The following is a 27,170-nucleotide window of genomic DNA, read 5'->3' as shown; positions in this document are numbered from 1 at the left end:
AGCTCAATTTGTAGAGGTTCCAACTAGAGATGGTACAATGCTGGACCTAATTCTGGCAATATAGCCGGACAGATGGTGAACAACCACCAGCTGCTTCTCTCTAAACTCGCCCCATTCATTTGACTCTGACTTCATGGCCAGGATATTTCAGATGGTGACGTTTTCTGTCCTGGCATCCGAAGTGTCGGTGGGGAACACATCCTCTCTAACTCTGCCTGACGCGCAGCCCACTTCACACTCAACTGAACATCAGTGGGATGTGGAAGGATTCCTGCTCTTCACTCGGGAGGATGTCCCACCTTTGGCCAGCATACTCTCATCCATCCAGCAACAGGAGGGTAACTTCCTGAAGACGTTGGAGCAGGGCAGAATGGAAAAGGTTGGTTTTCGGGCTCTCAGGGTAGAGAGGGTAGGAAAGGCCTTTGGCAGCTGACAGTGAGCGATTGAGGTTTTAAGAGAGAGGTTTGGGGCGGGTGGGGGCGAGGGGTGGGGGGGATTGCTGCGGGTCCAGCGGCCAACCGACCTTACGGGAAAATTAGATGGTGGCTTCTGATGGAGGCATCATTCCCCCTCCTCAACTCCTTCTATTTCGCGCCCTTCCCCAACTTTGGCACCAATTGAGAGCCATGCCTTCTGTTGTCTTGGCAACGCACTCTAGAATGGCGTCCCTCGTTCCCTCTTTCCTTTAAACCTTCCATTCCGGTCACAACTTCCTCAACCTGGTTTTTGGACACAATCCCAAATATCTCCTTCATGGCTTTACTCTCGCTTTTATTCCTCAGCCCTCTGAAACATGTGGTCCTCCTTCCTCCATTCAGGGTGCTTAATCAATGCAATTTGTTGCTGTACAACTGTGGCTGTTACAGTAAAGATGTAATGTGGTGGCGCCATGAGTATTGGGTGTTGTAATCATTTTTGTATGGTCACCTAACTGCAAATCGAACCCTGACTTACTTTAGCATAATTTCTTCCTGCAGAAATGTGTATATAAATCAGATACGCCCACTGCTATTAATTGGTGTCTGGCATTTACGTGCATAATCTGGAACAATATTGCATTCTTCAGATGTTTGCTGTTAGCTTTATAATTGTGAATTGTAATTTCCCATGTGCAGATGAGACTGGGTGTGCATTCCCTGGAGTATCAAAATTAAGGGTTGATTTAATTAAGGTGTTTTGAGATTATTAAAGGATAGAGTGAAAGAAACTATGTACCCTGGCAGGGAGTGATGGGAAAAAAAGCAATTCTTCACACAGTGGAAGTTGTTGAGATTAGACGCCAATTTAGAATTTCAAAACTGAGATTGACTTCTTTTTCAGATGTGGAAATAATGTGGATGAATAGAATTCGAGCACAGATCGGCCATGGTGGAACAGGCCCCCCAAACCCCCACTCCCTACACCGCTGGCCTCCCCCTCGCCCACCTTCAGCCCCATTACAGAGCTGCTGTGTTTAGTGCTGCCAGGAAGTGGGCATTGTACCCGCACAGACTCATTTTAAGTCACCTTTCCTTCTTGTTATTTCTGTGTTCTGCTTTCCAGGAAAAGACACATTTGAAAACTGAGAGAGAAAAAGTAGAGAGGCTGCAAGAGGGTTACTCTGAGTTGAAGAACAAGCTTGATAACTGCCCAGATTCCATGAGAAAATGCTTACAGGAACAGTTGGAGAGGGTCAGTAGATCACTGGTTCCTGAGTTTTTGTTGTATACCCATTTACTTGCCAGTAAATATCAGCTGATTAACTCTACGAAGAAATCTTTATATTAAATTCAGTACACCCCGGTGCAAAGCAGCTTCTACAGGAAATCTCATGTCAAAGCATTACCCTTTCCTTTGTAGTTACTGTGACGTGTGCCTTCCAAGTGTTACATGTCACGCCTATCACATTCCACCCACTGTTTTAATGATTGCAATTTATGTCACAGATTCTTCAAAATAAAATTAAAGAGATTAACAGAGACAGGGAGGAGGTTCTGCATGGTCTGGCAGGCTTAAAAGGTAGACAAATCTCCAAGGCCAAATGAATTGTATCCCAAGCTGTTGAGTGAGGCAAGGGAGGAAATAGCAGGCATGCTGGCAATAATTTTCCATTCCTCTCTGGCCACAGAAGAGGTGCTGTAGGACTGGCGATAGATTGGCGATAGCCAATGTAGTACCATTATTCAAGAAGGGAGAAAGGGATAAACCAGGAGACTACAGGTCAGTCAGTCTAACTTCAGTGGTGGGAAAGTATTGGAAGCAATTCTGAGAGGCAGGAATTAATCAAGAACAGTCAACATGATTTTGTTAAGGGGAGGTCGTATCTGACCAACCTGATTGAGTTTTTCGAAGAGGTGACCAGGCGTGTAAGTGAGGGAAATGCATTTGGCGTAGTCTACTTGGACTTCAGAGCCGGAAGGTAAGATCTAAGGAAATTTGGCAAATTGAATCCAAATTGACTGAGTGGCAGGAAGCAGAGGGTGATGGTGGAGGGGTGTTTTTCTGACTGGAAGCCTGTGTCCAGTGGGGTCCCGCAGGGATTAGTGTTGGACCCTTGCTGTTTGTGGTTTATATAAATGATGTAGATATGAATGTAGGAGGGTTGATCAGGAAGTTTGCGGATGACACGGTGGGGTGGTAAATAGTGAGGAGGATAGCCTTTGATTACAGGAGGCTTTTGATGGGCTGGTCAGATGGGCTGATCAGGGGCAAATGGATAAGTGTGAGGTGATGCACTTGGGCAGGATAAACAAGGCAAGGGAATACATGATAAATGGCATAACCCTGGGAAGCACCAAGGATCAGAGGGAGCTTGCTGTGCATGTACACTGGTCCCTTAAAGTAGCAGAACAGGTGGACACAGTGGTTAAGGAGGCATAAGATATACTTGCCTTTAATAGCCAAGGCATAGAGTTTAAGAGAACAGAGGTTATGCAGGATTGGTTGGGTCACAGCTAGAATACTGTGTGCAGTTCTGGACCCACATTACAGGAGGGATGTGATGGAACTGGAAAGGGCGCAGAGGGGATTTACCAGGATGTTGCCTCGGCGAGAGTTTTAGTTATGAAGAGAGATTGGATAAACTTGGATTTAGCACAATGGGCTAAACAGCTGGCTTGTAGTGCAGAACAAGGGCAGTAACGCGGGTTCAATTCCAGAATGTGGCGACTAGGGACTTTTCACAGTAACTTCATTGAAGCCTACTTGTGACAATAAGTGATTATTATTATTGTTTTCCTTGGAGCAGTGGAGACTGGGGGGGGGGGGGGCATGATTGAGATGTATAAAATTATGAGGGGTATAGATAGAGTAGGAAGGAAGAAACTTTTCCTCATGGTTGAGAGGTAAATGACCAGGAGACATAGATTTAAGGTAAGGGGCAGGAGGTTTAGAGGGGATGTGAGGAAATCCTTTCCACCCAGAGGGTGGTGGGAGTCTGGAACTCGCTGCCTGAAAGGGTGATGGAGGCAGAGACCCTCATATGGATGATAATGGCATAGTGTAGGTTAGATGGCTTTTGTTTCGGTGCAACATCGTGGGCCGAAGGGCCTGTACTGCGCTGTATTGTTCTATGTTCTATAACATTAAAGAAGTATTTAGGCGTGCACTTGCGAAGCCAGTGCATACAAGGCTATGGGCCTCGTGCTAGAAAATAGGATTAGAATAGTTAGGTCATGATTTTTGATCGGCAGATTCGATGGGCCAAAGGACCTTTTCTGTGCTGTATGATTCTATGATTCTATAACTCTTATGATAAAATATTTCCACATACTGACTTAGCCCTCATTAATCTAGATTTCTACTGTCAAGAAACAGTGGTTCAACAGAACACCGAAAACAACCCAAAGTCTTCCTGTTTTTCAATATGAGTATACTCATCCCTTTAGCCAATTTGATTATTACTCTGACTTGATGATCTCCGTATCTCCCCCGAAACCTGGGCTGGGATTCTCCGAAAATGGGGCTCTGTCTCCACGCCCGCCGGAAAACGGGCGCAAATCACTCCAGACCTTTTTTGAAAAGTCTGGAGTGATTCTCCGGAGTTCAGGTGGATAGTAGGGCCCCGGTGTTCTCCCCACAGCTCCTGCTGCCGATACAGGGCTCTGCGCTTCCGGCCGCGGGTCCGCACATGCGCGTGGCAGCCGTTTTCACGCCGGCCCCCGTGCCTTACAGCGGGCCAGCGCGGGAGAAGCTAGCCCCCCCCCTCCGGAATGCGCGCGCCCACAGATCGGTTGCCCCCGATTGCGGTCCTGGCCATCGTTGAGGGCACCCCCCCCCCCGGATTATGATCCCCCCCCCCCACCAGGACGGCCTCCGCAGCCGCAATGCCGAGTTCTCGCCGGGTGAAACCATATGGGAACCACGCCGGCGGAATCCGCCGGGAACTCGGCCGGTCGACTGCGGAGAATCACTGCGGGCGCCTCTTTCATCGGCCCCCGACCGGCGCCGCATTGACCGCGTGCGCATGGCTGGCGGATGATTCTCCGGTCCGCGCCAAGTGCGATTGCGGCGCAGGGGCTCGGAGAATCCCGGCCCTTGCCTTCGGTGTTGCCACCTTGGCCAGAATTGTGTTGTTGCACCCAGCACTTCATTATCGCCCAGCCCCATCTGTGACATGCAGTAACTGAACAGCTTTAATACCGAACTGCTTATTCCAGAAATAGTTGAAAAACAGCTCGAAGCACAAATTTCAAAAATCTTTTGCAGGCAAAGTTTATCATGGAGTTTGTTAAACCAAGCTGTGTTGTTTTTCAAAACAATGCATCCTTGTGTGCGTCTGAGTGTGTGTATGTGTGTACTAATGTGGGGTGGTATGTATGTGGGTAGAAGTGTGTCTGTGTGGGTTGGGGTATGTATGTGGTAGCAAAGTGTGTGTGGGCGGCATGTATGTGGGTAGCTGTGTGTGGGTGGGGGTATTTGAGTTTCTGTGGGTGGGGTGGGGGTGTGTGTATGTTGGTAGCTGTGGGTGAATGTGTGAGATTTATGGGTTATGTGTGGTGGCAGTGGTGGGTATTTGTGTATGTGTGAGGGTATGTATGTTAGTAATGGGCTTGTGTGTGTGGGGGGGGGGGGGCAGGTTGTGTGTGTTCATAGTAGAGAGAGAGAAAAGCAGATTTACTGATGAGTCACTTACAGTTTCTGTTTTGTAATCTCCTTTATCCCTGCAATTTGAGATCTCTGCACTCCTTGAGTTTTGGCTTCTTGAACATCAAAAATATCTTCACTCCACCACTGGTGCCTTGTCTTCAGCCGCCAAGGTTCTAATCTCTGGAATTCTCCCTAATCCTTTCTATCTCTCTCCTTTTTCAAGTTGCTAAAACCTACCTCTTTGACCAAGTTTAGCCATCCTAATATCATGTGTATCTCGGTGTCAAACCTTGTCCGTTAGCGCTCCTGTTAAGCACCTTGCTGTGTTCCAGGCAACATATGAATGCAAGTTGTTCAGTTCTCGGTCCCTCAGCTACAGGACACAGTCTATTTCTGCCTCATTCTCTTGCATGCTGACCCGCTTCAGAATGCACAATAGCCTCACATCTGATTTACAATGGCCAACCACATGGGGTTATTACACCTTGTTCTGCACCATGTGTCAGCTTGTGGAATAGTGGAGATATCGCTCATTTGGAATGTAGTGTCAAATCGAGGGATTCTCCTGAACCACAGGCTTTCGCTACACCTCATCACTCCAGTAGAGAGAGAGATTTTTCTACTGCCGTCTTTTTTACCGCTGTCACCATAAATGACTGTGGTTCGATTGTAGTTTCAGTAAATTCTCAAAGACCGCTGCCTGCAAAACACTCCAACTTTACTGTAATATATTTGCAATTCTGAGAACACCTTCCACTAGCTTCTGATCATACTCAACGCCCAGAACACATGGTGTACGTCGCTTTGTTCTGTGACATCATGAGGCCGCACATAGGCCCATATTGTAGACTGGGGAGCTACGCTTACCTGAACTCCCCTGTGTAACGAGAGATCAGGATGCCAATTTTCCTCCCACAGGCCAAAGATGTGCAGGTTAGTGGATTGGTCATGATAAATTGCCCTTTAGTGTCCAAAGATGTGCAGGTTAGGTGAATTGATCATGTTAATTTGCCCCATAGTGTCCAAAGATGTGCAGGTTAGGTGGATTGGTCATGTTAAATTGCCCCTTAGTGTCCAAAGATGTGCAGGTTAGGTGAATTGGTCATGTTAAATTGCCCCTAAAGATGGGCAGGTTAGGTGAATTGGTCATGTTAACTTGCCCCTTAGTGTCCAAAGATGTGCAGGTTAGGTGGATTGGTCATGTTAAATTGCCCTTTAGTGTCCAAAGATGTCAGGTTAGGTTACTGGGTTGCGGGGATAGGGCAAGGTGGATGGGGCAGTGGACCTGGGTGGAGTGCTCTTTCGGCGGGTCAGTGCAGACTCGATGGGCTGAATAGCCTCCTTCTGCACTGTTGGGATTCCATAACATAGAAATGAGATGTTGTCCTATTTTATCATTTATCCTGCTCTGAAGTCAGGTTGTCAGGTTTCCCCAAGCTCTCCGGTTTGTTGCATTACTTTGTGGACATTATCTTCAGCACATAGGATATCCTCAGTGGAGTTGGGCTATGCTGGTGCGGACCAAGAGATCAGGAGCATTCCTTTTGGAGATTTGTTGTCACCTCCCACAATCACCACTTGTTATTTGGAGAAAGAGGAGTCTGAGGAAGAATGGCTAGATATTGGCGCTATAGGAGGAACACTCCTAGCTGTAGCTAGCCTTCTAGAGTCCCCCGAGCCTGATGTCCAACATCCTAGGGTGTTAAAGGAATTTGCGGTGGAGATGGTGGATCCATTGGTTTTAATATTCCAGAATTCCCTGGACACGCAAAGGTTTCAGTGGATTGACATTTCACAATCCACAGCCCACAGGTGCATCCGGGAGATCACGGATGCCCTGTATACCCGGGAATCAGACTTTATCACCTTTGAGCTACACCAGACCCACCAAGATGCTTGGGCTGCAGGATTTGCAGTCATCGCCAGGTTGCCCTAGATCCAGGGGGTAATTGATGGCACGCATGTCACCTTGCGCGCACCGGGGCATCGGGGAGTACGCTTTTTAAAAAATTTATTTTTTAATAAATTTAGAATAACCAATTCTTTTTTGCCAATTAAGGGGCAATTTAGCGTGGCCAATTCACCTACCCTGCACAGCTTTTTGGGTTGTGGAGGTGAGACCCACGCAGACACGGGGAGAATGTGCAAACTCCACACGGACAGTGACCCGTGGCCGAGATTGAACCCGGGTCCTTGGCACGTGAGGCAGCAGTGCTAACCACTGTGCCACCCTGCTTCCCCGGGAGTGCACGTATTTAATAGGAAAGGGTTTCACTCCTTGAATGTTCAACCCGAGTGCAACCACCACCTCCATCTCATGCACTTGTGTGCCCAGTACCCAGAGGGCGTGCATGACAGACACATCCTGGGTAGTTGGAGATCCCTGGCTTCTTCAGGATGACGGATTGGCTCATGGAGTACAAGAGGTACCTGCTGAGGTCCTGGCTGATGACACCAGTGCGGAGGCCAAAGACCGATGAGAAGACCCGTTATAACGAGGCCCATGTTGCCACCCGTGCTGTCATTGAGCAGTGCATCGGACGGCTCAAAATACAGGTGATGCCCTGCAGTACATCCCCCGGAGATTCTTCGACTTTGTTATGGTCTGCTGTGCCCTCCACAATCTGGCACAGCAGCGATGTGACATGCTCTGCTGTTCCTCATTCTCTGAAAAAGTCCTGTCTTTTGCTGACAGCCCGCTCACACCCATCCTCTGAACGAGGTCTGCACTGGGGGCGTTTGATCTTGGACTACTTGGAATGGGTGGAGTGGAGGGCAACAGGGGGTGGGGGTGCAGGCAGGCCCGCTGTGAAGATTAACGTGACGGAGGCTGCACACATGTATCAGGTGTAACATGTTTTAATAGTGAACATTTGATCCAAGCTACAGATAGTGACCCCAGTGCCCGGTCAGTGCTCTTCAATTTTCTTGATCTTTCGTGGTGTACTGCTACATCTAGGTGTGTCTGCAGGATGCTCATCAGAGGTGGTGCTTTCTGCGCGCTGTAACCTTTGATGCCCTTGGCGGACGTCCTCTGGAGGACCTGGAACCGGAAGGCCTTGACCGACTTACCTGTGTCACAGGCTTCGCCAGGCCACCCTGTTCTGCCTGCTGCCCTTGAGATGCGTCGGTGTCAGGAGGGGGCGATTTGGAAGAACTGGAGACTGCTGTCATTTTCTTTGTGGAAAGCCCTGAGTTGGCCTCCAGCGCTTCCTCCTCCCTGATGGCGCCCGATTGGGTCTCCTCCAATCGGCTGTGCAATCGCTGGAATGTCACTAATATGCCCTCCTGAATGTCACGGTTTTGGTCGATCATCTTCATCAGCTCTGGGAGAACCTTGTCCAGAGGTTCAGCATCTGACTGGGACCCAGCTGAGTCCTGGGATCCAGCAGACCTCCGACTTCTGACTCCCTTGGATGTTCCTGCCTCCACCTGATGCGCATCAGCAACTGTGTGGTGCTCACCAGATTGTGCCCCAGAAGCCTGAGAATAATGTTTCTGCACGGGTCGAAGATGGGGGTGATAGTGATGCCTCAATGGTGGTATCCGCAGAGCTCTCCGCCGATGTGGTCTCTTGGGGGGGATGAACTCTGGGTTGCCCGGCCTCATCAAATGGAAATTCCGTGAGACAATGGACATGTAGTCAGTGAGAGAGAAGGATTGTCCTGCCTTACGTGAACTACTCACTTGAGACAGATCATCTAGATGATGGGGCAGTGGATCCTCAACTCTGGCGCAGGCCAACCTTACTGCCATTGACTGCTCTCTCCTCGGGCAACCCCACGATTCCCGGGACCCGTTCTTCATTGGGGGTGAGGACTCAGATCTCTGCCATCCTGCTCCCTGTCTTTGCCCTTTCCCATTTATTGTGGGGTACCTTCTCCTGCGGGGATAAAGAGAAGGCATTGTGTGCTGCACGCTTGATGGGTCATGGGGGTGTTTAGCAGCTGGCATGTGTCTGCACCGCACCTGGACATGAAGCGGTTATGCTGGTGGGTACCAGGGGTTCTGAGGAACAAACATGAAGATCAGGTGTGGGAAAGTGGGAGGTGTCAGGGAGGGGTTGGGAATTTGAGGGCTGGCAGGAGGAACTGATGCCCGGAGGAAGATGGTAACTTGGTGGAGGTCATTGGTCTTCGTCAGATATTAGGTGGCAGTCCTCCTGGTCATGATGCCCGTGCTGACAGCCACTTCCACTGTCTCCCAGGCGGCATTGCAGACCCTGCTGCTGGCCCTCCAACTCCCTCGGGGGAACAAAGTGCCTGTCTCTCATCCACGGTGTCGAGAAGCCGGCCCAGGTGAGAATCGCCAAAGCAAGGAGCAGGTGTGCACGCTGTCATGCCCGTGCGTTGACTGGGAGTGAGTGGTGACGGTGCGTTTAAAAGCAGCTCCCCCTTGTTAGTGGCAAGCTGCCGAGGCTCGAGTCTGGCATATCAGACGGCGAGACAGCCAGTCATGGCAAGAAGCTCGTGGGGGTTTATTTTTGGCACTAAGTGCCGTTGAATATGGGCTGGGCCGTGTGGCCGTCGGGGAACACCCTGCCAATCGTGCCCAAAGTGACATTTTGAAATATTTTCGTTGAATGGTGGCCAGGGTTTCGTCAGGGCTTGCCTGTTATGTAAGAATGCTACTTTAATCTGTTATTCATAAAAAAGAGCCATTCTTGTTTATTTTTAGAACTATCTACATCTCACAAGATTGTATATCTCCATCTCTTCATCATGTGACTTTGTCAGGTGCTCCTGATGTTAACTCGTTACAGTGTCTAATCTTTTCACTTAAGGGATCACATTTAGTTTTCTTTTCTCACTGTGCAAATCTTTCAAAAGATAAGGTTGGGGGAGAGTGGGGGGATTTACCGGCCTCGTTGTGCCTGGCACACATCCTGCTATGCTGGGAAAATAGTGGGAAAGAACCTAGACGGGGTCCAAACCGGGCGGCAACCAGTGAGCAATGCTTCCGGCATGCTACAGGTGACGTAATCTGCTTCATGTCCTCGCTGGGCATGTCCCAGATTAGTTTATGTAAATGAACATGTTAATATGTGGGACTGTTTCAAGCCGGATTCTCCCGGCTCCCAGTGTTCTACATTCTGCTGCCATACAGCGAGGCCAGTGGGAATCACTACTGGTCTCCACCAGGGACCAGATGTGGTGACCAGAGAGCAGATGTGATTACCACGCCAGGGGAGGGGGAGGGGTTGCGCTTGGAGGACATTTGAGCCCCCCGGATGGTCAGGTATTTGACACATTAGTGCCAGGTTGGCACTGCCAATGGGCGGTGCCTGAGAGGGATGGGACCCGAGAGGGCAGGGCCATCTGGCGACCCCATACCGAGGTGTCACTGATGTATGATGGGGGAGGGGTTGCTGGTACTGGTGATTGGGGGGGCGGGGAGGGGGGGGGGGGTGGGGGTGCGCCTTGACTGTCACTTTAAGTAAGGATCCTGATCCCTGTGATGCTGGGCTTGTTGCCATGTTTAAACCCCGACCCTCTCAAATGCAGCTGCAAAACACAACCCCCTTCAAAAAAATGTCTTAAGTGTGGGTGGATTGTGACCAAATGGCACCAAACCACCTGGAGGGAATTGCACCTTGGTTCCCGTCGGAGACCTCACTTAGAAACCTTTTGGGAGAATTCTGCCAAGGAATTAGAAATTTATCTTGCTATAAATCAAAACAATGGATAAATGTAATTTTTATGAACAAGCTTCAAGACAAATTTAGCATTCCTTAAAGTAACCTGTCTCTTTTGTTTAATAAATTTAGAGTATCCAATTCGTTTTTTCCAATTAAGGGACAATTTAGCGTGGCCAATCCACCTACCCTGCACATCTTTGGGTAGTGGGGGTGAAACCCACGCAAACACGGGGAGAATGTGCAAACACCACACGGACAGTGACCCAGGGATCGAACCCGGGTCCTCTATGTCATGAGGCAGCAGTGCTAACCACTGCGCCACTGTACCACCCCCGTGTCTCAATATCTGTAAGCAAGCTGGGTTGGCAAAAATGGGACATTAAAGTTCCTCTCTACCCCCCTCTTTAAAACAGGAATTTCGGGAGCTAGGGTGGAAGCTGAGATCCAGGACAAACCATGTTGTCATCTCTGGTTTGTTGCCGGTGCCCGTGCTAGTGAGGTGAGGAACAGGGAGAGAGCGCAGATAAACACGTGGCTGCAGGGATGGTGTAGGAAGGAGGGCTTCAGGTATGTGGATAATTGGAGCACATTCTGGGGAAGGTGGGACCTGTACAGACAGGATGGTTTGCACCTGAACCAGAGGGGCACCAATATCCTGGGAGGGAAATTTGCTACGGCTCTTCGGCGGGGGGGGGTTAAACTAATTTGTCAGGGGGCTGGGAAAATGAGCTGTGTTCCAGAAGCCAGTGTTGAGAGTAGTGAGGTACTGAGGAGGGTATCAAGGTCGCAGGAGTGTACCAGCCTACAGAAAGGTGGGTTGAAGTGTATCACTACTTCAATGCAAGGAGCATCCGGAATAAGGTAGGTGAACTTGGAGCGTGGATTGGTACTTGGGACTATGATGTTGTGGCCATTACGGAGACATGGTTAGAACAGGGACAGGAATGGTTGTTGGAAGTTCCGGGATATAGATGTTTCAGTAAGAGTAGGAATGGTGGTAAAAGAGGTGGAGGAGTGGCATTGTTAATCAAGGATAGTTTAACGGCTGCAGAAAGGCAGTTCGAAGGGGATCTGCCTACTGAGGTAATAAGGGCCGAAGTTAGAAATAGGAAAGAAGTGGTCACATTGTTAGGTGTTTCCTATAGGTCCCCAAATAGTAGTAGAGATGTGGAGGAAGAAATTGCAAAACAAATTATGGATAGGTGTGGAGGTCTCAGGGTAGTTGTCATGGGTGACTGTAACTTTCCAAATATTGATTGGAACCTCTATAGGTTAAACAGTTCGGATGGGGCAGTTTTTATACAGTGTGTGCAGGAGGGTTTCCTGACACAATGGGCGTCATTCTCCGACCCCCCGCCGGGTCGGAGAATGGCCGTTGGCCGCCGTGAATCTCGCCCCCGCCGAAGTCACCGGTACCGGAGATTGGGCGGGGGCGGGAATCGGGCCGCGCCGGTTGGCGGGACCCCCCGCTCAATTCTCCGGCCCGGATGGGCCGAAGTCCCGCCCAGAAATTGCCTGTCCCGCCGGCGTAAATCAAAGCTGGTATTTACCGGCGGGACCAGGCGGCATGGGCGGGCTCCGGGGTCCTGGGGGGGGCGCGGGGCGATCTGACCCCGGGGGTGCCCCCACGGTGGCCTGGCCCGCGATCGGGGCCCACCGATCCACGGGCGGGCCTGTGCCGTGGGGGCACTCTTTCCCTTCCGCCTCCGCCACGGCCTCCACCATGGCGGAGGCGGAAGAGACTCTCCCCACTGCGCATGCGCGGGAGACTGTCGGCGGCCGCTGTCGCTCCCGCGCATGCGCCGCATTTCCGCGCCAGCTGGCGGGGCAACAAACACATTTCCGCCAGCTGGCGGGGCAACAAACGCCATTTCCGCCAGCTGGCGGGGCGGAAATCCCTCCGACGCCGGCCTAGCCCCTCAATGTTGGGGCTCGGCCCCCAAAGATGCGGAGCATTCCGCACCTTTGGGCCGGCATGATGCCCGTCTGATTGGCGCCGTTTTTGGCGCCAGTCGGCAGACATCGCGCCGTTGGGGGAGAATTTCGCCCAATGTGTGGATAGGCCGACAAGAGGGGGTGCCACATTGGATTTGGTACTGGGTAATGAACCGGGCCAAGTGTTAGATTTGTTTGTGAGAGAGCACTTTGGAGATAGTGACCACAATTCGGTGTCTTTCACTATTGCAATGGAGAGGTCTAGGGCCATACGGCAGGGCAAGGTTTATAATTGGGGGAGGGGTTATTATGATGCGATTAGGCAAGAATTAGGGAGCATAAGATGGGAACAGAAACTGTCAGGGAAAGGCACAAATGAAATGTGGAGCTTGTTCAAGGAACAAATACTGTGTGTCCGTGATAGGCATGTCCCTGTCAGGCAGGGAGGAAATGGCCGTGTGAGGGAACCATGGTTCACAAAAGAGGTTGACTGTCTTGTCAAGAGGTAAAAGGAAGAGTATGCATGGATGAGAAAACAAGGTTCAGTCGGGTCGCTTGAGGGTTACAAGGTAGCAAGGAATGAGCTGACAAAAGGGCTTAGGAAAGCTAGGAGGGGGCATGATAAGTCCTTGGCGGGTTGGATCAAGGAAAACCCCAAGGCTTTTTACTCTTATGTGAGAAATCAAATAATGACCAGGGTGAGGGTAGGGCCGATCAAGGACAGTAGTGGGAACTTGTGCATGGAGTCAGAATAAATAGGAGAGGCGTTGAATGAATACCTTTCTTCAGTGTTCACAAAGGAGAGGGGCCATGTTTTTGAGGATGAGAGTGTGATTCAGGTGGGTAGGCTGGAGGAAGTAGATGTTCTGAGGAAGGATGTATTAGCAATTTTGAAGAACCTGAGAGTCGACAAATCCCCTGGGCCAGATGGGATATACTCAAGGATTCTCTGGGAGGCAAGGGATGAGATTGCAGAGCCTTTGGCTTTGATCTTTGGGTCCTCGCTGTTCATGGGGATAGTGCCAGAGGACTGGAGAGTGGCGAATGTTGTTCCTCTGCTCAAGAAAGGGAATAAGAATGACCCTGGTAATTATAGGCCAGTTAGTCTTACTTCGGTGGTCAGGAAGATAATGGATAAGGTCCTGAAGGATAGGATTTATGACCATTTGGAAAGATGCAGCTTAATCCGCGATAGTCAACACGGATTTGTGAAGGGTAGATCTTGCCTCACAGATTTGATTGAATTCTTTGAGGAGGTAACTAAGTGTGTAGATGAAGGTAGAGCGGTTGATGTTGTATACATGGATTTTAGTAAGGCGTTTGATAAGGTTCCCCATGGCCGGCTCATGAAGAAAGTAAGGAGGTGTGGGATAGAGGGAAATTTGGCCAATTGGATAAGTAACTGGCTATCACATAGAAGACAGAGGGTGGTAGTGGGTGGAAAATTTTCAGACTGGAGACCAGTTACCAGCGGTGTACCACAGGGGTCAGTGCTGGGTCCTCTGCTATTTGTGATTTTTATAAATAACCTGGAGGAGGGGGCTGAAGGGTGGGTCAGTAAATTTGCTGATGACACCAAGATTGGTGGAGTAGTGGATGAGGTGGAGGGCTGTTGTAGGCTGCAACGAGACATTGATAGGATGCAGAGCTGGGCCGAAAAATGGCAGATGGAGTTTAACCCTGATAAGTGTGAGGTGATTCATTTTGGTAGGACAAATTTTAATGTGGATTAGAGGGTCAACGGCAGGGTTCTGAGGAATGTGGAGGAACAGAGAGATCTTGGGGTTCATGTCCACAGATCACTGAAGGTTGCCACGCAAGTGGATAGAGCCGTGAAGAAGGCCTATAGTGCGTTAGCGTTTATTAACAGGGGGCTTGAGTTTAAGAGCAGCGGGGTTATGCTGCAACTGTACATGACCCTGGTGAGACCACATTTGAAGTATTGTGTGCAGTTCTGGTCACCTCATTATAGGAAGGATGTGGAAGCATTGGAAAGCGTGCAAAGGAGATTTACCAGGATGCTGCCTGGTTTGCAGGATAGGTCTTATGAGGAAAGGTTGAGGGAGCTAGGGCTTTTCTCTTTGGAGCGGAGGAGGATGAGAGGTGACTTAATAGAGGTTTATAAGGTAATGAGGGGGTTAGATAGAATGACAGGGAGTGGGGTAGCTTGATCTTAGTTTCGGACAATGCTCGGCACAACATCGAGGGCCGAAGGGCCTGTTCTGTGCTGTACTGCTTTATGTTCTCCTCTGAAAATCATCATTCTGTTGAAAGCTGAGAAAATGGAGTCCTGCTTCCTGTCAGTTTGATTGCTGATGATCTAATTCAAAGTCCTCATCACCTCCAAATCTTTTATTTGCTGAAGTATCTATTGTAGAGTTTCTTGGTCATGTTCCACTTCAATCTCTCACTCGTTGGGGCAGTGTCGTTGAGGGAAGATTGGCGTTTCTGCCTGAAGCGGGAGAGGTGTTACGTGTCACCTGGTGTACAGCTTGGTTATCAGAATTTCATTCAAAGTGAGTGATAATGCAGGCTTCTCCAGTAGGTGCAGCTGGTGAGGGTTGGTGACCACAGGGAGATATGGTCAGGCAATGGTGACCTGACAGTCCCCAGGTTTCTGTGTTGTGGGGAATGGGCCAATGGAACTGTACATGGTACCCAGGAAGAAGAATGAAAAGACTGAGGGAGCAAAAGAGACAGCAATGTCTGTTGTAGAACAATCCCGGTTTTAATGGAATGATCCATGTTATTGTAATGGAGCGACCATTATTGCGGTGACGAGTTCCCGGATGCAATGCCGCGATCCCGGATGCAGTGTAACAAGTATTTAATGGAATTATTTCCCTGCAGGATGGTGAGCAATTGGATTCAGAGGTGAAACGATACGACGATTTGGAGTTTCAGCAGCTGGAACGGCAGAGCCGGCTTGAAGAGGAGAAGGAGAATCTCTCCAAACAGCTCCTGTGTGAAATGGCTGAGTACCAACAGAGTATTGCAACAAGGGAGGTGAGGATCGCTGACTCTCGTTGTTGCTGGACCTCAGAGACCATGATTAGCAAATCTCTCAGGACTTCCACTGACCAGCAATCGAGCAGACTGTACAAATGAGTTTATGTCTTTTGAAGGCCCTGTTCATATGCTTTCTGAATGAAGCTCAATATGTAAACCTTCCACACTGTAATACAACCTCCAACTGGTTGGAGTGTCTTTGATGGTTTAAAATGGAAGTGGAGTAAATTGTCAGCCTGTTTCACACAATACCCAATGTAGTTTCCCACACGGGATGCTGAATCGTTTGTAGCCCGTTTCACACTCCGGGGAAGCTCGCTTTCAGCCCTGAATAGTTTAAATTGGTGGATTCCATTACAAATAAAGAGTGCAGACACAGCAATCACACCAAAGTAGGATTTTTAACAAATCACCATCAACAGATGGGCTATGTAAGTGATGGTAATATACATAAACGTTGGCACTTCACTCTGGTCAGAATCGGGGATGTTTCTTAGTTACATTTTCATTGGCGGAGTGGGAGCTGCTCCGGAAAGGTGGGTGCAATTGTAGTGAGCAAGTCAACCACCCCCTAAAGAAGTCACAGCATTGAAACCCTCCATCACCACTTGTACATCCATACGTACAAGGTTAGGAGCAGGAGGGGAGCATTCAGCCCCTTGAGCCTGCTCCACCATTCAATAAAATCACCACTGATCTGATTGTAACCTCCTACCTACCCCCAATAACCATTCACCGCTTGTTAATTGAGAATCTATGTCACTCTGCCTTCAAGATTCTGCTTCCACCGCCTTTTGAGCGAAGTCCAAAGACTCTCAACCCTCTGAATGAAAAAAAATCTCTCACCATCTCTGTCTTAAATGGGCAACCCCTTATTTTTAGACAGTAACCCCTAGTTCTAAATTCTTCCACCAGAGGAAACATCTTCTCCAACCTTCAATAACCCTCAGGATCTTACATGTTTCAATTAAGAGCTGCTAATTGGTGGACTGGCTCTAGAGAGCTTCATTATGAAAGCTGCTGGAATCCAACTGGTTCAGCCAGGTCCGTCATGGGGAGGGGATCTAGCACCCCTACTCTGTCTGACTCCAAACCCATATAACAAGATGGATTGTTAATACCATCAGGACAAGTAGGGATTGGTCATCAATGCCAACATCACACCGGTGATTAAAAAAACATAGTTGTGTTTTGTCGGGGAGTGAGGGAAAATATATTATTGAGAAGAGAGACATATCGTCAAAGCTTTTCATCACGCATTCATCAGGACAAATGCAAGAATACCAAATTTTGGACAATCAACAATTTATAATGGAGGAGAAAAAGGTGCTGATTGGCTGGTGAGTTGGCTCTGATTCCCGAAGCGTTGTCATATAGAAAGAACAGGCTAGAGAAAGTTAGAAACGACCTAGATTCATGCACAGGGACCTTAGTGTAAACAAAAGGGACTCTTATACCTTTTTGAATTATCCAGGAGCTTGAGGAGCCTATAGTTCCTCATTGCTTTCTTTATGACCAATCAATAGCTGATTACCAACTGGCTGGAACACTTTTTTCCCATCGTACAAATTGTTATGATTGTTTGAAATTTGACATTGTTGCATTTGTCCAGATGAGTTTGAGATAAAAAGCTTCAACCATGTGGCTCTCTTTCCAACAAGATTCCAGTACTGGCTGACCAAAAGGAAAACATTGCATGTTTTTGAACTTATTTTGCTCACTAGTACTTGTTACAATATAAACTCAATGATTGATGGGCTGCGGTTAAAGATTGTTCTCATTTGGCCTTTGCTTTTCTCAACAGAAAAGAATTACATCGTTGGGAAATCAGGCTGGCCAGATTGTCCAACAAACTGAGCTGGAGCGCCAACATTTCACCAAGGAGAAGAACAACTTACTCGCCATGCTGCAGAGAGTGAGTGTGATAAACAAAGGAGCATGCTTCTCCTCTCAAATACTCCCAAAATATTCCCCAAAACACAAGGGCAACTGGTTAAGCAATCCAGACATCGGCAGTGTCTTTTATTGGGCCAATTCGCTCTCCAGGTAGTGGTGATGGTCCCGGGGGAATATTGGTCTGCTATAAACAGGAATTGGTTGAAATGCTTGATGCCACAGTGGCTAGCACTGCTGCTTCACAACGCTAGGGACCCGGGTTCAATACCAGCCTTCAATGACTGAGCCCACACTTGGAGGAATGTGTACCATTCTGGTCTCCATGTTAAAAAATGGATACAGAGACATTGGAGAGGCAGTGAAAAAAGATTTACAAGGATGATGCCAGAAATGCAAGAGTATAGATATCAGGGTTATTGTCTGTGCGGTGTTTGCACATTCTCCCCATGTCTGCGTGGGTTCCTTCCGGGTGCTCCGGTTTCTTCCACAGTCCAAAGATGTGGTTATGTGGATTGGCCATGCTAAATTGCCCCTTTGCGTCAAAAGGTTATGTGGGATTATGGGGTTTGTGTGGGGGGGGGGGTCTCGGTAGGGTGCTCTTTCGAGGGTCGGTGAAGCCTCGATGGGCCGGAGAGCCTCCTGCCACCCTGTAGGGATTCTATGAATTCAGGGTGGGATCCATGTCGAGGGAAACGGAGTGAACGTTTTAGGCCAATGACCTTTCGACAGAATGGTCTGCTCTTATTGGTAAGTACAGTAATTTGAAGTTGCCATAGTCCCAGATGACCATAGGCTGCTTTCCCCTTTGAGGGGGCAAGATGACTGGTGGTGATTTAACCAGAGGATCACCACACCTCAGGTGAGGGGCAAGATTGAGAAGGCGGGGCATAGAACATAGAACATTACAGTGCAGTACAGGCCCTTCGGCCTTCGATGTTGCGCCGACCTGTGAAACCACTCTAAAGCCCATCTACACTATTCCCTTATCGTCCATATGTCTATCCAATGACCATTTGAATGTCCTTGGTGTTGGCGAGTCCACTACTGTTGCAGGCAGGGCATTCCACACCCTTACTACTCTCTGAGTAAAGAACCTACCTCTGACATCTGTCCTATATCTATCTTCCCTCAATTTAAAGGTATGTCCCCTCGTGCTAGACATCACCATCCGAGGAAAAAGGCTCTCACTGTCCACCCTATCCAATCCTCTGATCATCTTGTATGCCTCAATTTAGTCACCTCTTAACCTTCTTCTCTCTAACAAAAACAGCCTCAAGTCCCTCAGCCTTTCCTCATAAGATCTTCCCTCCATACCAGGCAACATTCTGGTAAATCTCCTCTGCACCCTTTCCAATGCTTCCACATCCTTCCTATAATGCGGCGACCAGAATTGCACGCAATACTCCAAAGAAGAACCTCAAAACCGCTTTGAGGAAAGTTCAGAGTCGGAGAAATGGGGAGTGCAGTGAAATTGTAGAAGGGTGGTCCTCTGAAAGGGTGGAGGGCAGGAATGGTTCAATGACAAGGAGGATAATGGTACAAGGCAAAAGCACTGTGAATAAGTGGCATTAGTACTTGGAACTATGATGTTGTTGCCATTACAGAGACCTGGTTGAGGGAAGGGCAGGATTGGCAGCTAAACGTTCCAGGATTTAGATGTTTCAGGCGGGATAGAGGGGGATGTAAAAGGGGAGGCGGAGTTGCGCTACTGGTTCGGGAGAATACCACAGCTGTACTGCGGGAGGACACCTCAGAGGGCAGTGAAGCTATATGGGTAGAGATCAGGAATAAGAAGGGTGCAGTCACAATGTTGGGGGTTTACTACAGGCCTCCCAACAGCCAGCGGGAGATAGAGGAGCAGATAGGTAGACAGATTTTGGAAAAGAGTAAAAACAACAAGGTTGTGGTGATGGGAGACTTCAACTTCCCCAATATTGACTGGGACTCATTAGTGCCAGGGGCTTAGACGGGGCGGAGTTTGTAAGGAGCATCCAGGAGGGCTTCTTAAAACAATATGTAGACAGTCCAACTAGGGAAGGGGCGGTACTGGACCTGGTATTGGGGAATGAGCCCAGCCAGGTGGTAGATGTTTCAGTAGGGGAGCATTTCGGTAACAGTGACCACAATTCAGTAAGTTTTAAAGTACTGGTGGACAAGGATAAGAGTGGTCCTAGGATGGATGTGCTAAATTGGGGGAAGGCTAATTATAACAATATTAGGCGGGAACTGAAGAACATAGATTGGGGGCGGATGTTTGAGGGCAAATCAACATCTGACATGTGGGAGGCTTTCAAGAGTCAGTTGAAAGGAATTCAGGACCGGCATGTTCCTGTGAGGAAGAAGGATAAATACGGCAATTTTCGGGAACCTTGGATAACGAGAGATATTGTAGGCCTCGTCAAAAAGAAAAAGGAGGCATTTGTCAGGGCTAAAAGGCTGGGATCAGACGAAGCCTGCGTGGAATATAAGAAAAGTAGGAAGGAACTTAAGCAAGGAGTCAGGAGGGCTAGAAGGGGTCACGAAAAGTCATTGGCAAATTGGGTTAAGGAAAATCCCAAGGCTTTTTACACGTACATAAAAAGCAAGAGGGTAGCCAGGAAAAGGGTTGGCCCACTGAAGGATAGGCAAGGGAATCTATGTGTGGAGCCAGAGGAAATGGGTGAGGTACTAAATGAATACTTTGCATCAGTATTCACCAAAGAGAAGAAATTGGTAGATGTTAAGTCTGGAGAAGGGTGTGTAGATAGCCTGGGTCACATTGAGATCCAAAAAGACGAGGTGTTGGGTGTCTTAAAAAATATTACGGTAGATAAGTCCCCAGGGCCTGATGGGATCTACCCCAGAATACTGAAGGAGGCTGGAGAGGAAATTGCTGAGGCCTTGACAGAAATCTTTGGATCCTCACTGTCTTCAGGGGATGTCCCGGAGGACTGGAGAATAGCCAATGTTGTTCCTCTGTTTAAGAAGGGTAGCAAGGATAATCCCGGGAACTACAGGCCGGTGAGCCTTACTTCAGTGGTAGGGAAATTACTGGAGAGAATTCTTCGAGACAGGATCTACTCCCATTTGGAAGCAAATGGACGTATTAGTGAGAGGCAGCACGGTTTTGTGAAGGGAAGGTCGTGTCTCACTAACTTGATAGAGTTTTTCAAGGAGGTCACTAAGATGATTGATGCAGGTAGGGCAGTGAATGTTGTCTGTATGGACTTCAGTAAGGCCTTTGACAAGGTCCCTCATGGTAGACTAGTACAAAAGGTGAAGTCACACGGGATCAGGGGTGAGCTGGCAAGGTGGATACAGAACTGGCTAGGTCATAGAAGGCAGAGAGTAGCAATGGAAGGATGATTTTCTAATTGGAGGGCTGTGACCAGTGGTGTTCCACAGCGATCAGTGCTGGGACCGTTGCTCTTTGTAGTATATATAAATGATTTGGAGGAAAATGTAACTGGTCTGATTAGTAAGTTTGCAGACGACACAAAGGTTGGTGGAATTGCGGATAGCGATGAGGACTGTCAGAGGATACAGCAGGATTTAGATTGTTTGGAGACTTGGGCGGAGAGATGGCAGATGGAGTTTAATCTGGACAAATGTGAGGTAATGCATTTTGGAAGGTCTAATGCAGGTAGGGAATATACAGTGAATGGTAGAACCCTCAAGAGTATTGAAAGTCAAAGAGATTTAGGAGTACAGGTCCACAGGTCATTGAAAGGGGCAACACAGGTGGAGAAGGTAGTCAAGAAGGCATACGGCATGCTTGCCTTCATTGGCCGGGGCATTGAGTATAAGAATTGGCAAGTCATGTTGCAGCTGTATAGAATCTTAGTTAGGCCACACTTGGAGTATAGTGTTCAATTCTGGTCGCCACACTACCAGAAGGATGTGGATGCTTTAGTGAGGGTGCAGAAGAGATTTACCAGAATGTTGCCTGGTATGGAGGGCATTAGCTATGAGGAGCGGTTGAATAAACTCGGTTTGTTCTCACTGAAACAAAGGAGGTTGAGGGGAGACCTGATAGAGGTATACAAAATTATGAGGGGCATAGACAGAGTGGATAGTCAGAGGCTTTTCCCCAGGGTAGAGGGGTCAATTACTAGGGGGCATAGGTTTAAGGTGAGAGGGGCAAGGTTTAGAGTAGATGTACGAGGCAAGTTTTTTACGCAGCGGGTAGTGGGTGCCTGGAACTCGCTACCGGAGGAGGTGGTGGAAGCAGGGACGATAGTGACATTTAAGGGGCATCTTGACAAATATATGAATAGGATGGAATAGAGGGATACGGACCCAGGAAGTGTAGAAGATTGTAGTTTAGTCGGGCAGCATGGTCGGCACGGGCTTGGAGGGCCAATGGGCCTGGTTCCTGTGCTGTACATTTCTTTGTTCTTTGTTCTTTGTAGTGGTTAGCACTGCTGCCTCACAGCTCCAGGGACCGGGTTCAATTCCGGCCTCGGGCGACTGTCTGTGTGGAGTTTGCACTTTCTCGCCGTGTCTGCGTGGGTTTCCTCCGGGTGCTCCACTTTCCTCCCACAGTCCAAAGATGTGCAGGTTAGGTGGATTGGCCACGCTAAATTGCTTTTAGTGTCCAAAAAGGATAGGTGGGGTTACTGGGTTACGGGGATAAGGTGGAGGTGTGGGTTTAAGTAGGATGCAAGGGCTGATGCAGACTCGATGGGCCAAATGGCCTCCTTCTGCACTATAAATTCTATCCATGATAATGGAGGGAAAAAACTCATAGAAACGAAAGGAGGGCCCAGAGGAGGTGAAAATGGTTTTTAAAATAAAGGATAAAAACAGGGACAATCTGCTTCTTGACCCAGAAATGTGGGGGAAGGAAATCAGGGCAGAATTTCACTAGACCACTGATGATTTCTGTGTGTTAGTTTTTCCTGGGAATGAACTGATTGTGGAATTAGCTCTCGGAGTTAATTTTCCGTCTCTCCCTCTCCTCAATAGTAGAGGCAATATTTTGAGTTGTCTAAACACTGGATCATTGAATTCTGTGATATCTATTGTTCTTAAAATTTGGCAATCCAATCTGTAAAGACCATCACAATGTAAGTTCCTTGGATTCTGGTTATTGGAAAACTCTCAGTTACCAATTGTGATGGCTCGAGGCATGCATTGGAGGCTTTCAGTAAGAAACAAAGAGGTTTATTTTTTTTAAATACATTTAGAGTACCCAATTATTTTTTTTTCCAATTAAGGGGCAATTTAGCGTGGCCAATCCACCTAACTTGCACATCTTTGGATTGTGGGGGTGAAACCCACGCTGACATGTGGAGAATGTGCAAACTCCAGACGGATAGTGACCCAGGGCCGGGATTCGAACCCGGGTCCTCAGCGCCACAGTCCCAATGCTATCCACTGCGCCACATGCCGCCCTAACAAAGAGGTTTATTGATGAAAGGCAAATGTAGTTGAGTAACAGGCACAGAACACTAAACAAAAGATCATAACACTTCGGCTCCCCTGTCTACACTGCCCAGGGTTCTGCTTCCAGGGCCCCACGTAAACTCCCTATTGGCCGGGGCTCGCGCTGTCCCGCTCGATTGGCCCTGAGCCGGTCATGTGGTCTGTGAAGCCCACCCCTTAAAGGGGCCATGCTACTCCACCACTCATGGGATTACATAGGATATATAGCAAACTATTGACCCAACCAATCCTTGCCACTCATGCCTCTTCCCATCCCTCCTCATATAAACTCAATCATCATCTGTCTCCATTTCCTTTAACCTCATATATGTGTGTGCAATTACCCACAAAATGTTTCTACAGTCTTCTCTTCAATGAAACTTCGCTACCTGTGGTAGCGAGTTTCACTGAAATTTCTCCTGAATTCCATATTGGATTTCTTGTTGACTCTTATGCTAGAAACAGTGCAGAGAAGGTTCACTTGACTGATGCCTGGGATGAGGGAGTTATCTTATGAGGAAGGGTTGGACAGGCGGGACTTGTATCCATTGGAGTTTAGAAGAATGAGAAATGATCTTATTGAAATATGTAAGATCCTGAGGGATTTTGACAGGGTGGATGCTGAGAGTGTGTTGGGAGAGACTAGAACTCGGGGATACAGTTTCAAAATAAGAGGCCTCCCGTTTAATGAGATGGAGATGAGATTATTTTTCTCTCAGAGGGTTGTGAGTTTGTGAGATTCTCTTCCCCACAGAGCAGTGGAGGCTGGGTCGTTGAATATTTTTCAGGCTAAGTGAGGTAGATTCTTCATTGATATGGGAGTCAAGTGTTGATAGGAAAGTAAAAGCCACAGTCAAATCAGTCATTTATGGGCGGCACGGTAGAACAGTGGTTAGCACTGTTGCTTCACAGCGGCAGGGACCCGGGTTCGATTCCCGGCTTGGGTCACTGTCTGTGCGGAGGCTGCACGTTCTCCCTGTGTGTGCGTGGGTTTCCTCCAGGTGCTCCGGTTTCCTCCCGAAAAGATCTGCTTGATAGGTGAATTGAACATTCTGAATTCTCCCTCCGTATACCTGAACAGGCGGGTAGTTTGGAGACTAGGGGATTTTCACAGTAACTTCATTGCAGTGTTAATGTAAACCTACTTCTTACATTAATAAAGATTGTTTGATGATAATATTGAGTTGGGTTGAATTTCAGGGACCCAACCTTTTCACCCTCTCCTCCATAGATTCCATACTGCGCTGAAGGAGGCCATTCGGCCCAATGAGTCTGCACCAACCTTCTGAAAAAGAACCCACTTAGGCCCACTCCCTCATCCTATCCCCGTAACCCCACCTAACCTGCACATCTTTGGACTGTGGGAGGAAACCGGAGCACCCGGAGGAAACCCATGCAGACACGGGGAGAACGTGCAAACTCCATACAGTCAATCACCATGATATGTATAATCTTGGTATCATCTTTGTAAATCTTTATTTTACTCCCTGTACAGTGTGTCTATATCCATTTTTTAACATGGAGACCGGAATGATACGCATTCCTTCAAGTGTGGTGTAACCATGTTTAGCATAGCTTCCCTACTTTTCACGTCTATCCCATATCTATTTTGAAATTAATTTTCGCATTAAATACACATTCTGAAAATGTATTAATGTCTTCTAATTTATTGCAGTTCTCCTCCGGATTGATGCCATCCACAAATTTAGAAATTGTGCTTTGATTCCAAAAACAAAATCATTGAAGCAAATTGTGATCCTTGTCAGACCCCACTTCTCATTTTCTGGCACTCTGAATAGCTGCCCATGACTCCAACTCTCTGCTTTCTGTCCATTCTGCTAGTTGCTTCCTGACTCCCATGCTCTGACTTTAATTCAGTCATCTATTTTGTGACATGTTGACAAAGGCTTTTTTGGAAATCTAAATATAGTCCATCTACTTCATTACTCGTGTCTGCTTTCTCTGCTACCTCTCAAAAAAATTCAATGAGGTTGGTAAAACAAGACTTCCCCGTTTGAAATCAGTGCTGAGTATCCCTAGTGATATTTGAGGTTTCTAGATGTTTCTTCCATTATCTTCCTTTTTTCAAAATTTAGAGTACCCAATTTCTTTTTTTTAATTAAGAAGCAATTTAGCCAGTCCGCCTACCCTGCACATCTTAGATTGTGGGTTTGAGACCCAGGCAAACACAGGGAGAATGTGCAAACTCCACACGGACAGTGACCCGGGGCTGGGGTTGAACCCAGTTCCTCAGCGCCATGAGGTAGCAGTGCTAACCACTGTGCCACCGAGCTGCCCCCTCCATTATCTCTTTAACAACCAGCTGGCTGCCTGTTTTACAGTTCCCTAGACATGTTCCAGCTCCTTTCTTATGTATAGGTATAATATTAGCTATCCACCCATGCTGCAGTACTACACCTTTTTCTAATGAGTTATTAAACATGTGTAATAGTGACTCAGCCAACTCTTAAGATTATTTTAAAATGCAGGATTGTCATTGGTTCAAACCAAGGGTTTTATCCTCTTTGAATCTGATTAGTTCATTCAATATTTCTTTTTTATTTTAAATGCAGTCATACCATTGCTCATCATATAGAATCCATAGAATCCCTATAGTGCAGACGAAGGCCATTCAGCCCATCGAGCCTGCACCAACTTTCTGAAAAACCCACACTCCCGCACTACACCTGTAATCCCACCTAACCTGCACATCTTTGGACCGTGGGAGGAAACTGGAGCACCCGGAGGAAACCCACGCAGAGACTGGGAGAACGTGAAAACTCTACACAGTCGCCACGGGTGGAATCAATCCCGGGTCCCTGGTGATGTGAGGCAGCAGGGACACTGTGCCGCCTGTGTCCCCCATCTTCTGGTGTCATACTCACTTGATCCAGCTCGATAGCAAATAATCATAGAGTTTTACAGCACAGAAAGAGACCCTGCAGCCCATCGTATCTGTGCTGACCATGAAACACCTATTCTCATCCCATTTTCCAGCATTGGTCCGTAGCCTTGTATGCTTTAGCATTTCAAGTGCTCATCTGAATGCTTCTTAAATGTTATGAGGGTCTCTGCCTCAACCATCTTTTCAGGCAGGGAGTTCCAGATTCCCACCAGCCTCTGGGTGAACATGTTCTTCCTCAAATCCCCTCTAAATCTCCTGCACCTTACCTTAAATCTATGCCCCTGGTTATTGACTCCTCTACTCAGGTCATACCTACCTACCTTATCTCTGTCCTTCATAATTTTGTACACCTCGATCAGGTCGCCCATGAGCCGTCTCTGCTCTAAGGAGAACAACCCCAGCCTAACCAACCTCTCTTCATAGCTGGAATTCTCCAGCCCAGTTAACTTCCTGGTGAACCTCCTCTACACCCGCTCCAGTGCAATCACATCCTTTCTGTGGTGTGGAGACCAGGGGCGAAATTCTCCGTTATCGGCGGAAAGTCCGCCGATCGGCGCAAATCCCACTTGCTTCACGTCAGAAAAATGGGTCGATAGTCTCCGGCCCGAAATGGGCTAGCAGCGACGTAACGGGATCCGCGCTTGCGCAGTGGTTCACGCCGTGCAGCGTCATACGCGCTGCACGGCGTGACGGCTCATAAGGCCGCGCTGCTCCCCCCCAACCGACTGCAACACCCGACCGCAACACTCGACTGGATGGCTGGCCGTCGCTCAGCCCCGAGGTTCGAGTCACGCGATGTGGAGGCGCTCCTGGACGCGGTGGAGCAGAGGAGGGACGCCCTGTATCCCGGGCACGGCCGCAGAGTTGCCCCACGCCACAGCCGGCGTCTGTGGAGGGAAGTGGAAGAGGCCGTCACCGCTGTGGCCCTGACACCACGGACAGGCACCCAGTGCCACAAGAAGGTGAACGACCTCGTCAGAGCAGGCAGGGTGAGCCTCCCCATATCCCCCCCTCCCCATATCCCCCCCTCCCCCATATCCCCCCTCCCCCATATCCCCCCCTCCCCATATCCCCCCTCCCCCATATCCCCCCTCCCCATATCCCCCCCTCCCCCATATCCCCCCCTCCCCCATATCCCCCCTCCCCCATATCCCCCCTCCCCCATATCCCCCCTCCCCCATATCCCCCCTCCCCATATCCCCCCTCCCCCATATCTCCCCTCCCCCATATCCCCCCTTCCCCATATCCCCCCCTCCCCCATATCCCCCCCTCCCCCATATCCCCCCTCCCCATATCCCCCCCTCCCCATATCCC

General features: G+C 48.6%; 1 protein-coding gene across 3 annotated transcripts in view; it reads left to right on the top strand.

Moving 5' to 3' along the window:
- phldb2b (pleckstrin homology-like domain, family B, member 2b) overlaps window positions 1–27,170 on the top strand; it is a 517,142-nt gene that overhangs the window by 348,628 nt on the left and 141,344 nt on the right. For 2 of the 3 annotated variants that reach the window (XM_072514437.1, XM_072514436.1), the window contains 3 exons: window positions 1,543–1,671; window positions 15,491–15,646; window positions 17,454–17,564. In XM_072514437.1, coding sequence (XP_072370538.1) covers window positions 1,543–1,671; window positions 15,491–15,646; window positions 17,454–17,564 — 396 coding nt within the window. The remainder of the gene's footprint in view (window positions 1–1,542; window positions 1,672–15,490; window positions 15,647–17,453; window positions 17,565–27,170) is intronic. The other variant, XM_072514438.1, reaches the window with a different exon arrangement.

The sequence above is a fragment of the Scyliorhinus torazame genome, chromosome 8 (assembly GCF_047496885.1).
Source record: "Scyliorhinus torazame isolate Kashiwa2021f chromosome 8, sScyTor2.1, whole genome shotgun sequence".
Lineage (NCBI taxonomy): Eukaryota > Metazoa > Chordata > Chondrichthyes > Carcharhiniformes > Scyliorhinidae > Scyliorhinus > Scyliorhinus torazame.
The sequence above is the reverse complement of the archived record's forward strand: the minus strand, read 5'-3'. Positions and strand labels throughout refer to the sequence as shown.